Raw genomic sequence first — 17,440 nt, 5'->3', positions numbered from 1 at the left:
AAAATTATCATTGGGTGGATAAATAAATCCCTCTCTAAATGAAATTATACTAGTAAGAAAAAAAGTTATCTAAAATATTTTCTATGAACTGAAAAACACCAATAAAAGCCTAAGGGAGCCCTTACAGAGGCCCAGATAGGAAGACTACGATTTCTGCTGGATTCTTCTTTTTAACGTTTTAAAAACATGCTCTAAGTTTTTTCTTTGTAAATTGAGGCACCAAAGTACTGTAAATTCAAATTATATTGAAGTAACTCCAAAGATCATTGTTTAGTTGGCGTTGGTCCTGCTTTGAGCAGGGGGTTGGACTAGATGACAACCTGAGGTCCCTTCCAACCCTGATATTCTAGGATTCTAGGCTTGCCCACACATATATTTATCACTTCAGTGTTTTCCCATTTCAGATGCACAGGCACAGCCACCCCAACAGCTGGAGCAGTGCTGCTTTGGGCTTCTCTGAATCATATTTGCTAAGCATTCTTTGAACCATAACAGAACTCAAGAACATCTGCACAACATGGCACTCAATTTGCTCTACTTACTTTTTCACATCCCTGCTTCCCGCCCAATAGCCTCCAATTGCAACGGTGCCCACAGCCATTACAAAGATAATCACCATGTTATAGTCAAGAACAGGCTCATTTGGCGCATACATTGCCACCTTCACTGATCTGCCAAAACTCTGTAATGGAAACATGATAATTACAAACTGTTTAGTGTTTCAGCCTCATCAGAATCAACTATTTCTTTGAACCCAGTAAGATAAAATACTTTCACATAGATAGCAATAGAAATTGTCAGTTCCCCTCACTCAGCCTTTAGCCTGATGTTGACAGCTCCTGTGTTTGTAGTTGGCGGTTTAGCAACATGACCCACGTCCTCCAAGAGAACGATGATGGGATTTTCAAAACTGCTCCACATTGACTCAGTTGCCTCAAAGTTAGAGGAACACTGAGAGCTTTTGAAAATTCCCATCCTTCATGTCTTCTTACTTAGCCTCCTCCTCCCCAACAGCAAGATTCTCCAAAGAGGAGTGGAGTAGCTAAGGATGGCTACATTTCTGAAAGAAGTTAATCTGCTGACCTCAAAGAAAACAAACTATTGGCAGAATCTCCTTAGTTCAATGTAGATGCCATTAACTTGATGATGACAATCTCGTACCCAGAGAAACGCTTCTATGCACGTTCCCAAGGTAGAGAGGACTGGAAGCCCCTTTGATAAGAACTAGAAAAGGACTTTTGGGTTTTTTTATGCAGTCGATAAGACACATGGCCCAAAGAGGTTATGTTATTTGTTTTTTTACAAAAGCACTCAGAGGCCTTCTCTGTGCAGGGGGTTTATTTCACACCAAGTTGACACGCACTAGTTGGTGTGCAGTATGTAAGCCATACCAATAGTATGCATATGGGATGGCTATGCCCTTTTTCAATTCGCATCATTGCATACATGTGGTGGAGTCTTGTTGTGTACTAACCTTGTGGCATTCTGGGAAGATACCCATGATCCTCTGCTTCGCTGCTGAGCAGTGTGTATTCTCGGATTTTTCTCATTGTGCATTGCAGATGCATTGTGGAAGCCAGGCAGAAGCCAGTGGAATTCTGGGACTTGGGGTCAAATTTAAAAAAATCCTATAATTCTGCTCTCTCCATCCCTTGCTTCTTCTCTTTCTGGGCAGACTAGTGCCAGTTTCAAATTGCTGCCAGCCACCACGGACCAGACAATGCACTGTGGTGCTATGCTGGCAACTGCGAATACACAGAGGCCATTTGGACTTTATTTGTGCTCTCAGAGCTGAGTGGGCTTGGTTCTGGACTTAACCTGCCACACTACCAAACAGATGATGTGGCTGCAGCAGCAGCAGCGGTGGAAAAAGGAGGATGAAGGAGATACTGAGCAACTGCTACAACAGGAGCTGTTCCTGGAGTAGTTTCACACAGTGCAGCACCATTTCTGGGCTTAGGAAACCAGAGTCGATTGGTGGAAAAGGATCATTCTCCAGATCTGGGATGACCAGCAGTGGTGAGAGAATTCCAGGATGGTAAAAGCAACCTTTTTTGAGATATGTGCTGAACTGCTCTGGAGCTGCAGCGGCAGCATACCAACATGCAGTGCTCCACAGCTGTTGAGAAGCGAGTCACCCTTTCTGTCTGGAAGTTGGCCACCCCTGAACATTACCAGTCCACAGCCAACCAATTTGGCATAGGGAGATCAATTGTTGAGGCCATTGTCATGCAGGTGTGTGATGCCATGCCTAAGGTACTGCTGCACTGATTATAAAGACTGGTAATGCTTAGGAGATTACTGATGGCTTTGCACGCACATGGCTCACAAATTGTACTGGGGCAATTGATGGGACCCATGTGCCTATCATTTGCTCCCCGACCAGTGCACAGTGCTTATAAACAGAAAGGGGCATTTTTCCATGGTGCTCCAAGGCCTGCGTGACCACCATGGCAGGTTCACAAACATAAATGTAGAGGCATCTGGAAAAGTCCATAAACACAGGTTCTTTTGGAACTCTCCCTATTTACCTTAATGAATAAAGGAGACTATTACCCCAAGATCACTATGGACATTAATGGTATGGACACTGCTCTGGTTATCCTGGGAGACATGGCTTAACCTCTGCTTCCGTGGATAAAGAAGCCATTCAGAGCCACTTGGACAGAAGGAAGGAACTGTTTAACTATTGCCTCAGTAGCTGCAGACAGTGGAATGTGCATTTGGCTGTCTGAAAGAGAGATTTCAGAATAACAGCCGTGTTAGTCTGTATTCGCAAAAAGAAAAGGAGTACTTGTGGCACCTTAGAGACTAACCAATTTATTTGAGCATGAGCTTTCGTGAGCTACAGCTCACTTCATCGGATGCATACGTTCCTGGGTTAGTGGACCACACCACACGATCCATCGTCTACAGCCAAGCTCTGCGATACAACCGCATTTGCTCCAACCCCTCAGACAGAGACAAACACCTACAAGATCTCTGTCAAGCTTTCTTACAACTACAATACCCACCTGCGGAAGTGAAGAAACACATTGATAGAGCCAGAAGAGTTCCCACAAGTCACCTACTACAGGACAGGCCTAACAAAGAAAATAACAAAACGCCACTAGCCGTTACCTTCAGCCCCCAACTAAAACCCCTCCAACGCATTATTAAGGATCTACAACCTATCCTGAAGGATGACCCAACACTCTCACAAATCTTGGGAGACAGGCCAGTCCTTGCCTACAGACAGCCCCCCAACCGGAAGCAAATACTCACCAACAACCACATACCACACAACAGAACCACTAACCCAGGAACTTATCCTTGCAACAAATCCCATTGCCAACTGTGCCCACATATCTATTCAGGGGACACCATCACAGGGCCTAATAACATCAGCCACACTATCAGAGGCTCGTTCACCTGCACATCCACCAATGTGATATATGCCATCATGTGCCAGCAATGCCCCTCTGCCATTTACATTGGTCAAACTGGACAGTCTCTACGTAAAAGAATAAATGGACACAAATCAGATGTCAAGAATTATAACATTCATAAACCAGTCGGAGAACACTTCAATCTCTCTGGTCACGCAATCACAGACATGAAGGTCGCTATCTTAAAACAAAAAAACTTCAAATCCAGACTCCAGCGAGAAACTGCTGAATTGGAATTCATTTGCAAATTGGATACTATTAATTTAGGCTTAAATAGAGACTGGGAGTGGCTAAGTCATTATGCAAGGTAGCCTATTTCCCCTTGTTTTTTCCTACCCCCCCCCCCAGACGTTCTGGTTAAACTTGGATTTAAATTTGGAGAGTGGTCAGTTTGGATGAGCTATTGCCAGCAGGAGAGTGAGTTTGTGTGTGTGTGTGTGTCCCCGGGAATAAAAAGGGGGGGGGGGTGAGAAAGCCTGGATTTGTGCTGGAAATGGCCCACCTTGATTATCATGCACATTGTAGGGAGAGTGGTCACTTTGGATAAGCTATTACCAGCAGGAGAGAGAGTTTGTGTGTGTGGGTTTTGGAGGGGGGTGAGAGAACCTGGATTTGTGCAGGAAATGGCCCACCTTGATTATCATACACATTGTGAAGAGAGTTGTCACTTTGGATGGGCTATTACCAGCAGTAGAGTGAGTTTGTGGGGGGGGGGGGGCAGAGGGTGAGAAAACCTGGATTTGTGCTGGAAATGGCCCAACTTGATGATCACTTTAGATAAGCTATTACCAGCAGGACAGTGGGGTGGGAGGAGGTATTGTTTCATGATCTCTGTGTGTATATAATGTCTGCTGCAGTTTCCACGGTATGCATCCGATGAAGTGAGCTGTAGCTCATGAAAGCTCATGCTCAAATAAATTGGTTATTCTCTAAGGTGCTACAAGTACTCCTTTTCTTTTTGAAAGAAAGATGGCACTGTTTATGGGCTAGGTTGAAAGCTGCAGAAAACAACTTGCCTAACTGCATGCTGTATTGTGCACAATACTTATGAGCATAAGGGAGAAAGCCTTAACAAGGGGTGTGGTGCTAGGCGCAAAGACATGCTCAACAGTTTGAGCAGACAGCAAGGCATCCATTAGAAAATGAAACATCAGGGCGACGGGATTCCTCTTATCTTTAGTCTCAGGCCTGAAAACGTGAAGCTGTACATTCAGCTGTTATGGCGGGGATGGTGGAGGGAGAAGAATGGATTGTATACATTATAGTCTCTTTTATGGGTGGCAGAAGTGGCACATTGTGGCAGTCCTCATTTTTATCATGTGTGCGCCTTTACACTTTCATAAAAACCTACGATTTATGCAAAATTTACAGATTTTCTATATTATGCACTGCAGATTCTTTATGAATCAATTTTAATAGTTTTTATTATTAAACAATTTAGTATCTAACAACAAGAAATAACATAAAGCTTTAATTAAAACAAGAATGAAACACAGCTTTAAAGTGACACAGTGCAGTGGAGAGCAGCACACAGCAATAGAGGGATTAAGAGTGGGGCTCCAATTCACAGATGAGTATATGACTTGCCTCTTCTCATTTTCCGGTGTTGCATGCCTGGGCTCAAAGTTAGCAGGGGCATTAGATAGCTCAAAAGAGCTGGGCTCGCAGGTGCAATTGTCCTCACTTCCCTGAGTTTGGGAGGGGAATGGCAGGGGGAGCATGGCTGTGGGAGCACAGTGGTGGAACATATGCTGGTGTTCCCAGTACCCTGTATTGTCCAGGGGCTGCAGACATGGCTGGGTCCTGGTTATGGGCACTGTATTGTCTGTGTACCAGCTTGTAGCATGCACCACAGCAGAGCATTCTCCTTCTGTATTGTCTCCAGGAGTTGCCTCTGCATGTCTCTGGCCACTGTAACACTGTCTCTGGCTAGCTCCCTGTCATTTTCCCTCTCCAATCTAAAATACAACCTCCAGTTCTCTGTTGTTTACTTTTTTTGGAAGGGTTGGGATGGGAAGTCATCAGCCATAGAAGGTGATGGAGGCATGACTGCCTCATCCAGCGATGAAGAGGAGATGGCAGTTTCAGGGATGGCCTCCTCATCTGCCCTAGCCTCCTGTTCCTCAAAAGTTTCCAGTGTGGGGGTTGGTTGGCGAGGGGTAGGTTGCAAAACCTTGATTTTCCTATGAGATGGTACTGGTGGTCTGGCAAACTGCTGTCGATAGGCCACCCAGCAGTCCCAATATGGTCATTGTGGTCCATATAGAAGGGAAGGTGGCATATAGGGTTGGTTCTATCACCCTTGGTGATCAGTACAATATTCCTTCTGATTAGCTAGCAAGGGATTCCTGAAGGGGTATGTTGGTGAATCCCTGACTGAAACAGAGGGGACCCATTGAGAGTCTTCTTCATCTTCCACATCATCCCATGTGGGGGCACCTGCCGAAAGTGGATGAGTCTCCTGCGGTGATGGAGGACAGTGGCCTGGAGACTGTGGTCTTGATACTGAAAGGTGCTCGGTATCATAAAAAGCAGAGTCTCTGGTTCATTTGATACCTTGGTCCTTAGAGTATCAGAATTCCCGAGGTACCAAGAAGGAATCCGGTCCCAACATGGTGGCATGTTCCAACGATGAACGCACCGCAGTTGAAGGTGGGGCATTATTGTTTGTTCAGTGCTGAAGATGCCGAAGTGAAGTGAGCTGTAGCTCACGAAAGCTTATGCTCAAATAAATTGGTTAGTCTCTAAGGTGCCACAAGTACTCCTTTTCTTTACACTAAATATTGTAACACTAAGGAAAAACAGAAAGGCTGAGGCATGCTCAAGGTGGACACACTAAGGCTCCAACTCTGGCCAAGGCAGTTGAGAAGGAACTGAAGGTGGTTCACCCACGCATCCCTATAAAGCTTCGGTGTCTGGCACAAAGAGGCTTAGAATGCACGCGTAGGCCAAATGGACACTGCTAGCTGAAAGCCTCCAATCAAGTGCTCAAGAGGCGCACGTGCAGCTGATGGGAGAACCCATAGGGACACTACTCGAAAAATAGAAGTTAGCACAGCAGTATAGTGCAATAATAAATTGTAAAGGCAGATATATGCCAAGATTCCCTCCGGGCTGGGTTTCCTGCTGAGAATCAGGATGACTTCTACTTGCTCACCGTCAGCATTTTGAGTTCTAAAGAGATTCTGGCTTTCCAGGGAGAGCTCTTCACTGCCCTCCTCATTCTCCTCCTTTGATGCCTCGTGCTGCTTATACATGGGAAGAGGGAAATGCAGGGTCCACAGCTTCCTTGAGCTCAGTAGTGGTGCAACTACTCAAAATCCTGCGCAGCTCCTCAAAAAATGGACAGGTTATACTTCCATGGCCAGTCTGTTTCCTAGCATCCCTGGTTTTAGCATAAGTCCTCTTGAGCTGTTGGCTCTTTATCTGGCACTGGTCAGCAATCCAATTGTGACCACTTGAAGACCTCTGACCAGCAATGTCCACAAACACATCTTTATTCCAGTCACTGCCCCAAGAAGCTGTTCCACCAGTACTTCTCCCCAGATGGTGAGGAGATCTAGGGTCTCAGCATGGCTGCTTGAGGCACGTTGTAAATGTTGCTGGAATGATATTGCTACAGTGTCAATATATAGGAACCAAGGAGCAAATGGACCAATCCTGGCACGTGCCAAATTTTAGTTAGGGGGAGGGGACATACAGTCAACTTGACTACAGAGCAGTAGAGGGCACACAAGTAAACACACAGGTCAGTAACAGATGCCTGCAAAACAGCGTGAGACAGCAGTTGGACGACTGCCAAAGTAGCGTGCAGCAGCACTGTGCGCACATGAACTGACCACATGAACTCAACTTATATCAAACTTAGCACACCTTGAAAGAGAGTTCAGAGTTTGCAATAAATGCAGAGTTGGGACAGGCTAATGAATTATATTGTGTGTATGCAGGTATTTTCACACCAGAGTAACTCGATTTAGTGTGGAGTAAATCTCCCATGTAGATAGACTCAAAACCTTAGTAAAAATATTTGAGAACAAGGTGATGGTTTTACTTATTCATGATATTGATGTCAAGCCCAAAGCATTCTAAATTATACCATTTCATTTAGTGCCCGCTGGGTTTCACACTGAAGACACAGCATAAGCCTCTCTGTAGAGAATTTCATTTTTGTGGATACTTAAGACAGGAAAAATAAGCTTACTGGTTTACAGTAACCATTCACTCATTGACAAAAGTGCCCATCTTAAAAAGCTTCTAAAATGCACTGCAAACACACTGCTGTGGCATGACATGCTTCAGATGGTATAAGTGAAATTGTTCTATAAAGTGCTTACCTTTCCAATATCTAACATGTCAGTGTAGCTGAGCAAAGCCACAGGAATATCAATCTCTTCATACTGACTCCAGTTACCTTTTGGGGGAGCCTGAAAGTCAGAACAGAAGTCTTTGTAGAGCTGGCTGTATTTCTTTAGTAGAGATAAAGGTCTATTTCTAATCATTTGAAAAGTTTTTGAAAGGAACAAGACATATTAACATTTGGGATTATAACAGAAAATAAACCACATGCCTAACAAAAACAACAGTAAAAGTTACAAGTGGCCGATTTACTGTCCATAATAATGTGAATGAGGTCACATCTGGAGTATTGCGTCCAGTTTTGGGGCCCCCACTACAGAAAGGATGTGGACAAATTGGAGAGAGTCCAGCGGAGAGCAACGAAAATGATCAGAGGGCTGGGGCACATGACTTATGAGGAGAGGCTGAGGGAACTGGACTGTTTAGTTTAGAGTTTAGTTTAAACTAAACTCTAAACAGTTCAGTTCAGTTTAGTGAAGAGAAGAGATTTGATAGCAGCCTTCAACTACCTGAAGGGGGGTTCCAAAGAGGATGGAGCTCGGCTGTTTTCAGTGGTGGCAGATGACAGAACAAGGAGCAATGGTCTCAAGCTGCAGTGGGGGAGGTCTAGGTTGGATATTAGGAAACACTATTTCACTAGGAGGGTGGTGAAGCTCTGGAATGGGTTCCCTAGGGAGGTGGTGGAATCTCCATCCTTAGAGGTTTTTAAGGCCCGGCTTGACAAAGCCCTGGCTGGGATGATTTACTTGGATGATTTACTTTGTCCTGCTTTGAGCAGGGGGTTGGACTAGATGACCTCCAACCCTAATCTTCCAACCCTAATCTTCTATGATTCTTTGAATCTGTTCTAGTGTCCTTCAGTCTGTGTATGAGACATCAACATCTCAAACCAACAGCCATTCTGCATAGGCAGGAGAAGCAGATAAATAAACCTTTTCCTCATAGTAGATAAAAATAATACAATTTAGGATCATGTGCTGTTTTATGTATGCAACAGATGGCTACACCCTGATCTCAGTATCACTATACATTTACCAGAACAGAAAAGATCCGTTACAGAGACTTGCAAATCATTGTCTGTCCATCTAAGAACAACATTATTTATGTCTGTCCATCTAAGAACAACATTATTTATCTTACAATAGCACCTACAACCCCCCTGCTCCCCAAATCAACTGTAGAGCTGATTAATCCTTCATTATTAAATTCACTTAGGCAAGTTTACAACAGCCCTGTCTTACAAAGGCCTCTGAAAACAATAAATGTTAATTTGACTGGAAATGCAAAATAGATTTCCAAAACGGCATTTTATAGTGAGGTTTTAAGACCCAGCACTCAGGTTAACATATTACTTTAAACGATAAAGATGCGTATCAGCATTTCCCCAAAAGGATAGTATTAAGCTCCAAGAAATTTTGCATGGTGATGTCAGATTCAATTTAACTTTCTCAAGACACAAGGGACAACTATTCTGGATTCATGTCCACATTGCAATGCCATTCTCTAGTCATACCCAATATTAAAAGAATTTGTTTTTATAGTTTAACTCATAAAACTGAAAAAAAGAGGTCAAGGCATCCCTAAAAGAATGTCACACTTAAATAGGTCTGCAACCTGACAGATATCAGCCACTAAAGGGCATAACAGAAAAAGGCAACAAAAAAAAGTTACCTAACTGTTATTCTTTGCGATGTGTTGCTCAGGTCCATTCCAATTAGGTGTGTGCGTGCCGCGTGCACAGTCACCAGAAGGTTTTTCCCCTAGCAGTACCCGTCGGGTCGGCTGTGGAGCCCCCGGAGTCGCGACTTCATGGCGCTGCATATAGGACCCTGCTGACTCACCACCTCTCCAGTTCCTTCTTGTTGGATTACTTTGACAGAGGGGAAGGCAGGTGGCTTTAGAATGGGCATGAGCAACACATCTCGAAGAACAACAGATAGTTATGAAAGGTAGGTAACCATGAGCAAGTGTTTGCTCATGTCAATTCCAATTAGGTGATTCCCAAGCCAGGGAATTACCCAGGAGGTGTGGTCGGCATTCATAGAATCATAGAATATTAGGGTTGGAAGAGACCTCAGGAGGTCATCTAGTCCCATCCCCTGCTCAAAAGCAGGATGAACACCAGCTAAATCATCCCAGCCAGGGCTTTATCAAGCTGGGCCTAAAAAACCTCTCAGGATGGAGATTCCACCACCATCACCACCCTAGGTAACCCATTCCAGGGCTTCACCACCCTCCTAGTGAAATAGTGTTTCCTAATATCCAACATAGAACTCCCCCACTGCAACTTGAGACCATTGCTTCTTGGTTTTGTCATCTGCCATCACTGAGAACAGCCGAGCTCCATCCCCTTTGGAACCCCCCTTCAGGTAACTGAAGGCTGCTATCAAATCCCCCCTCACTCTTCTCTTCTGCAGACTAAACAAGCCCAGTTCCCTCAGCCTCTCCTCATAAGTCATGTGTCCCAGCCCCCTAATCATTTTTGCTGCCCTCCCCTGGACTCTCTCCAATTTGTCCACATTCCTTCTGTAGTGGGGGGGACCAAAACTGGACGTAGTACTCCAGATGTAGCCTCGCCAGTGCCGAACAGAGAGGAATAATCACTTTCCTTGATCTGCTGGCAATGCTCCTACTAATACAGTTCAATATGCCATTGGCCTTCTTGGCAACAAGGGCACACTGTTGACACATATCCAGTTCATGGAACAGCTGATTGAAGCACTGCTCTGCCGAATGCTGCATCATTCCTGGCATGATGGGTGATAGCATAATGGGAAGTGAAGGTGTGAACCGAGGACCATGTTGCCGCTCTACAGATCTCCTAGATCAGAACCTGGGCCAGGAAGGCTGCCAAGGAAACCTGAGCTCTGGTGAAATGCACCATCAGTGCGGGGATAGGGACCTTTGCCAGGTCATAGCATGCCTGGATACAGGACATGATCCACGATGATATCCTTTGGAAGGACACAGGGAGACCCTTCACCCTATCCGCCACCATGACAAACAGCTGGTTCAACTTGCGGAACAGCTTTGTTCTTTCAATATAAAAAGCCAATGCCCGCCAAACATCTAGGTAGTGGAGCCTGAACTGGAAGAAATATGTCTTGGCTAGTATGAAGAAAAAGAGTATTTGTGGCACCTTAGAGACTAACCAATTTATTTGAGCATGAGCTTTCGTGAGCTACAGCTCACTTCATCGGATGCATACTGTGGAAACTGCAGAAGACATTATATACACAGAGACCATGAAACAATACCTCCTCCCACCCCACTCTCCTGCTGGTAATAGCTTATCTAAAGTGATCATCAAGTTGGGCCATTTCAAGCATAAATCCAGGTTTTCTCACCCTCCGCCGTATGCATCCGATGAAGTGAGCTGTAGCTCACGAAAGCTCATGCTCAAATAAATTGGTTAATCTCTAAGGTGCCACAAATACTCCTTTTCTTTTTGCGAATACAGACTAACACGGCTGTTACTCTGAAACTTGGCTGGTATGGAAATTTGAGACCACCTTCGGGAGCAACGCTGGGTGAGGTCGAAGCTGCACCTTGTCTTTGTAAAAGATGATATAGGGAGGATCAGATGTGAGGGCCTTCAGCTCAGACACCCTCCTGATTGAAGTTATCGTGACTAAGAAAGCCACTTTATAAGACAGATAGAACAGTGAGCATGTCGCTAAGGGCTCAAACGGAGGCCCCATCAGCCTCGAGAGCACCAGGTTAAGGTTCCAAGCCGGAGTTGGCCACTGGATTTGAGGATATAGCCCGTCTAGTCCTTTAAGAAAACATCACACCATCGGGCTAGCAAAGATGGAGCGGCCCGCCTCTCCTGGGTGGAAAGCCGAGATGGCAGCCAGGTGAACCTTTCCTGATGAGTGTGACAAGTCCTGCTGTTTCAACTTTAGCAGATAGTCCAAGATAAAGGGAATGGGAGATTGTGTCAGAGGGACAGGCTCTGTAAACACCAAATCGAGAGTCTCTTCCACTTGGCTAAGTAGGTAGTCCTGGTCAATGGTTTTCTGCTGCCCAGAAGAACCTCCCTCACGGGGTCTGAGCATGAGCGCTCTAGTGGATTAAACCACGCAGCTTCCAAGCCATGAGGTGGAGAGACTCGATATCAGGATGCTGGAGATGGCTGTGATGTTGAGTGATGAGGTCTGGTACTAAAGGCAGAGTGATTGGAGTATGCACTGATAGCTCCAGCAGCATGGTGTACCAATGCTGACATGGCCAGGTTGGTGCTACCAGGATCACCGAGGCTCCGTCCCTGCAGATTTTGAGGAGGACCTTGTGAACGAGCGGGATAGGAGCGAACGTGTAGAAGAGGTGGTTCTTCAGTACCAATGTGGACACAAGAACAAATGCATATAAACTAGCCATCAGGAAGTTTAGACTTGAAATTAGACAAAGGTTTCTAACCATCAGAGGAGTGAAGTTCTGGAACAGTCTTCCAAGGGAAGCATTGGGGGCAAAAGACATATCTGGCTTCAAGACTAAGCTTGATAAGTTTATGGAGGAGATGATATGATGGGATAGCCTAATTTTGGCAATTAATTGATCTTTGACTATTAACAGTTGATATGCCCGATGGGGTGGGATCTGAGTTACTACAGAGAATTCTTTCCCAGGTGTCTAGCTGGTGAGTCTTGCCCACATGCTCAGGGTTTAGCTGATTGCCATATTTGGGGTCGGGAAGGAATTTTCCTCCAGGGCAGATTGGAAGAGGCCCTGGAGGTTTTTCGCCTTCCTCTACAGCATGGGGCACGGGTCACTTGCTGGAGGATTCTTTGCACCTTGAAGTCTTTAAACCACGAGTTAAGGACTTCAATAGCTCAGACATAAAAGTTAGGGGTTTGTTACAGGAGTTGGTGGGTGAGATTCTGTGGCCTGCGTTGTGCAGGAGGTCAGACTAGTTTATCATAATGGTCCCTTCTGACCTTAAAATCTATCATTCTGTGATTCCATGGAAGAAGAAACGAGTCTGCCAACGAGCCTAAACTATGGCTCAGGAAGGAGCAGAATTGCAGGCACTTCCTGTTGCCCCTTGTGGCGAACAGATCGATATGGGGAACTCCCCATCATTGTAAGATATTGCTTATTATGTCTGGGCGAATGGACCACTTGTGATTGTGAAAAGACCTGCTGAGATGGTCCGCTATCTTGTTCTGAGACCCAGGCAGATAGCACATTCAATACTCTTGGAAGCGTCCTATGCAGAACTCCCAGAGCTTGAGCGCTTCCTGAGATAGGGGAGAGATGCATGCTCCCCCGTCTATTGATCTAAAACGTTGCTGTTGTATTGTCCATCAGGACTGATATGCATCTGCCCTCCAGATGAGGCCGGAAAGTCTGACACAGCAGATGAACTGCTCTCAGCTCCCTGACATTGATGTGAAGAAACAGCTCCTCTGGAGACCAGAAGCCCTGAGTTCTGTGCTCTCCGAGGTGCACTCCCCACCTCATTGCTGACACGCTGGTGACCAGACACAACGAGGGGCATGGTTTGGAGACGGCGACCCATGCACATACCATTTGAGGGTCGAGCCACCACTGAAGAGACTCGAGAACCCACGGTGGAAGTGTGACTACCGTCTAGGCTGTGTTTGCTCCATTGATACTCGGAGGCTAGCCAGGCCTGGAGAGGTCTGAGTCCCACATGTTGACCACATACAAGCAGGACGCCATGTGCCCAAGGAGTTTCAAGCAATTCCTTGCTGTGGTTGTAGGAAAAACTGTCTGAGGTCTTGTATGATGTCGTGTATAACCTGAAAGCGGGTCTGAGGTAGGAATGCTCTGGCCTGCCTCAAGATGAGCACCGTCCCTATGAACTCTATTCTCTCAGTAGGGGTGAGCATTGACTTTTGAGTGTTTAAGAGGAGGCCCAGTGTGTCAAAAGTGGATCTTATCAGGCTGACCTGTTGATCCACTTGTGTCCTGGACCGGCCCTTCACTAACCAGTTGTCGAAGTATGGAAATACCTGAACTTGCCTTTTCCGCAGGAAGGTGGCCACGACTGACATACATTTGGTGAACACCGGAGGTGCCGATGACAGGCCAAACGGGAGTACTGCGAATTGGTAGTGCATGCCCCCTTAGGAAGCGCCTGTGAGGTGGGATTATGGAAATGTGGAAGTATGTGTCCTTCAAGTCGAGGGCAGCATACCAATCTCCTGGATCCAGGGACGGGATAATGGTGGCCAAAGAGGCCATACGAAACTTTAGTTTCTTCATGAAACTGTTGAGGTTGTGCAGGTCCAAGATGGGTCTGAGGCCCCCCTTTGCTTTTGGTATTAGGAAATACTGGGAATAGAACCCCTTGCCCATGAGCTCCAGCGGAACCTCCTTTGAAAGTCCTGCCAGTAGGAGGGTTCGTATCTCCTGTTCAAGGAGTTGCTCATGAGAAGGGTTCCTGAAGAGGGAAGGTGCAAGGAGAATTGGAGAGATTATCCCATTTCTACTATGCGAAGGACCCAACCGTGCAAGGTGATTTGGGACCACGCCTGGTAGAAATGGGATAGATGTGCTGAAAAGGGTAAAGAAGGATGTAGTGCTCGGGTTGGTATGTTGCCCCTGGGCGCATCTTCAAAAGGCCTGCCTGGGGCCCAGTGGTTGCCTGGACTACCCAGACCCCTGGTTGTTTGGGGATTGGGGCTGGTGACGCCAGTTGTGATTTCTCACCTGCCTGCAATTGTGGTCCTGACGAGGCTGGTCCTGATATGGCTGGGGCATAGTCTGAGGCCTAAAGTGTCATAGAATCATAGAATATCAGGGTTGGAAGGGACCCCAGAAGGTCATCTAGTCCAACCCCCTGCTCGAAGCAGGACCAATTCCCAGTTAAATCATCCCAGCCAGGGCTTTGTCAAGCCTGACCTTAAAAACCTCTAAGGAAGGAGGTTCTACCACCTCCCTAGGTAACGCATTCCAGTGTTTCACCACCCTCTTAGTGAAAAAGTTTTTCCTAATATCCAATCTAAACCTCCCCCACTGCAACTTGAGACCATTACTCCTCGTTCTGTCATCTGCTACCATTGAGAACAGTCTAGAGCCATCCTCTTTGGAACCCCCTTTCAGGTAGTTGAAAGCAGCTATCAAATCCCCCCTCATTCTTCTCTTCTGCAGGCTAAACAATCCCAGCTCCCTCAGCCTCTCCTCATAAGTCATGTGTTCCAGTCCCCTAATCATTTTTGTTGCCCTTCGCTGGACTCTCTCCAATTTATCCACATCCTTCTTGTAGTGTGGGGCCCAAAACTGGACACAGTACTCCAGATGAGGCCTCACCAATGTCGAGTAGAGGGGGACGATCACGTCCCTCGATCAGCTCGCTATGCCCCTACTTATACATCCCAAAATGCCATTGGCCTTCTTGGCAACAAGGGCACACTGCTGACTCATATCCAGCTTCTCGTCCACTGTCACCCCTAGGTCCTTTTCCGCAGAACTGCTGCCTAGCCATTCGGTTCCTAGTCTGTAGCTGTGCATTGGGTTCTTCCGTCCTAAGTGCAGGACCCTGCACTTATCCTTATTGAACCTCATCAGATTTCTTTTGGCCCAATCCTCCAATTTGTCTAGGTATTTCTGTATCCTATCCCTCCCCTCCAGCGTATCTACCACTCCTCCCAGTTTAGTATCATCCGCAAATTTGCTGAGAGTGCAATCCACACCATCCTCCAGATCATTTATGAAGATAAATGTTGTCTATGCTGGGTGGCTGCTGCAGCGATCTCAGAGTGGCTCGGGAGTCTTTCAAACTATGAAGCTTCGAGTCGGTTTTCTCTGAGAACAGCACGGCACCTTCAAATGGGAGATCTTGTATAGTTTGTTGGACCTCTGTGGGGAGGCCCGAGGCATGCAGTCAGGAACGTTGTCGCATTGTGATGCCTGAGGACATGGCGCAAGTGGCCGAGTCTGCTGAGTCCAGCATAGCCTGCAGTGATGTCCTGGCCATAGCCTTGCCCTCATCCACCAGGGCAGAGAATTCGGACTTGGAGTCCACCGGGAAAAGGGCTGAAAATTTGGTCGTGTCCCACAATTTAAAATTGTGGCAGTTAAGGATCACCTCCTGATTTGTGATGCAAAGCTGGAGCCCTCTGGTGGAGTATATCTTCCTCCCAAAGAGATCCAGCGTCTTTGTGTCCTTAGCTCGAGGAGTCAGCCCCTGCTGCCCTTGCCTCTCCCTCGCATTAACCACTGCCCCTACCACTGAGTCCAGTGGGGGATGAGTAAATAGGTATTTGTAACCCTTGGAGAGCATGAAATATTTTCTTTCGACCCCCTTTGCTGTGGAAGTTTAAGAGGTAGGAGTTTGCCACAAAGTTCTGGTGTTCTCCTGAATAGTCTTAATCAGGGAAAGTGCCACTCCTCCATCTGGTCAGGTGGGGGAGGGCCCTGGGAGGTTCCCACCATCACCTTGTCGGATGAAGATGATGATGAGGCCCGTGCCAGGGAGGCCTGTGCCCGTGCCTGCCCACCTGGCTCCTCAAAGCAGCCTGTTGTCTGTCACCGCCCCCATCTCAGTGCCAGCCACTGTGCCCTCTGTGGCAACGCTGCCTGATGCCAATGCCTGTGAGGGGTCCCTAGTCCTGGATGCAGCCCTTCCCTCAGATGCAACCGAGAAGAAGTACCTGGAGACGAACCCCTGCAACTGATGGTACACCCATGGGGTCCAAAAAGGCCACTGCGCTGGCCACAGCACCAGAGGGAAAATCTGTGCATATTCGCAGTCTGAGAGTTTCGCCGACTCCTGTGCCGGCTTCTTTGGAACACACAGGAGGCCAAGAAGTCCAAACGTGGTGACCAAGGTGGCGCCATGCCTCTCGGTGCCGGGGATTGGTGCCGGAGAGATGGGGATCAGTGCCGCATCATCACTGGTTTCCCCAGGTCTGCACCAGTGGCCTCTGAGGTGCTTTGGGACCGGTGCCTCTCACATTGGTCAGGAGAGTGCGGAACCGTCAGGGCTATGAGATCGCCGTCTGCCTCCAAGGTCTTCAGTGTGGAGGGAAGGTCCAAGTCCTCCACTTGGCCCTCCTCAAGTGGTGCTGGACTCGATGGGTCCTGGTGTGGGTCCGGAGTTGACGATGCCTGCTGGTATGCATGCGGGGAGGAGTGGCCCGGCACAGGTCTCACTCCTTTAGGTGGCTCACCCTCTCATGCTCAAGAGCAGGGGGGGGGGGGGGAACACCCCGTCTGTCTGTCTTTCTGTGCTTCTTTTGGGGACAGGTGACTGAGAGCAGTGACACGATTCCACGCGTGAAGCAGCCTTCGGTGCTGGGGTGTGCCAGTGCCGTGGGTCTCTGACCCCAGAGTCCTTCCTTGGTGCCGCGTCCCAGATTGAAGCCGGTACACTCCACAGCAATGCCGAGGAGCCCGGTGCTGCATCCATGGGGGGCTCGATTCTGACTGTGGCCACAGAGCTGCTTCCATAAGCAGCAGCTTTAGCGTGTGGTCCCTTTCCTTCTTGGTTCGGGGATGGAAACTCCTACAAATTTTGCACCTGTCCGTTTGATGGGACTCTCCCAGGCACTTCAGACAAGCCATGTGTGGGTCGCCCTTTGGCATCGGCTTCTGGCAGACCCCACTTGGTATAAACCCCTGGGACAGAGGCATGCCCCGGCCCAGGGAGAGGGAAGGGAAATGGGGGAAAACCCCCAGTAGCAAGG

At 47.3% G+C, this 17,440-nt stretch overlaps 1 protein-coding gene across 5 annotated transcripts in view; it reads right to left on the bottom strand.

Moving 5' to 3' along the window:
- SPPL2B (signal peptide peptidase like 2B) overlaps nucleotides 1-17,440 on the bottom strand; it is a 97,178-nt gene that overhangs the window by 45,474 nt on the left and 34,264 nt on the right. For all 5 annotated transcript variants that reach the window (XR_014709589.1, XM_084614308.1, XM_084614311.1 and 2 more), the window contains 2 exons: nucleotides 7,763-7,852; nucleotides 543-682 (listed from right to left, as the gene is read on the bottom strand). Coding sequence is in view for 4 of the 5 variants with exons in the window: in XM_084614308.1 (XP_084470434.1) it covers nucleotides 543-682; nucleotides 7,763-7,852 (230 nt within the window). In the remaining variant the exon portion in view is untranslated. The remainder of the gene's footprint in view (nucleotides 1-542; nucleotides 683-7,762; nucleotides 7,853-17,440) is intronic.

The sequence above is a fragment of the Lepidochelys olivacea genome, assembly GCF_965140295.1.
Source record: "Lepidochelys olivacea isolate rLepOli2 genome assembly, chromosome: 25".
Lineage (NCBI taxonomy): Eukaryota > Metazoa > Chordata > Testudines > Cheloniidae > Lepidochelys > Lepidochelys olivacea.
This window is presented reverse-complemented; position numbering and strand designations above follow the sequence as displayed.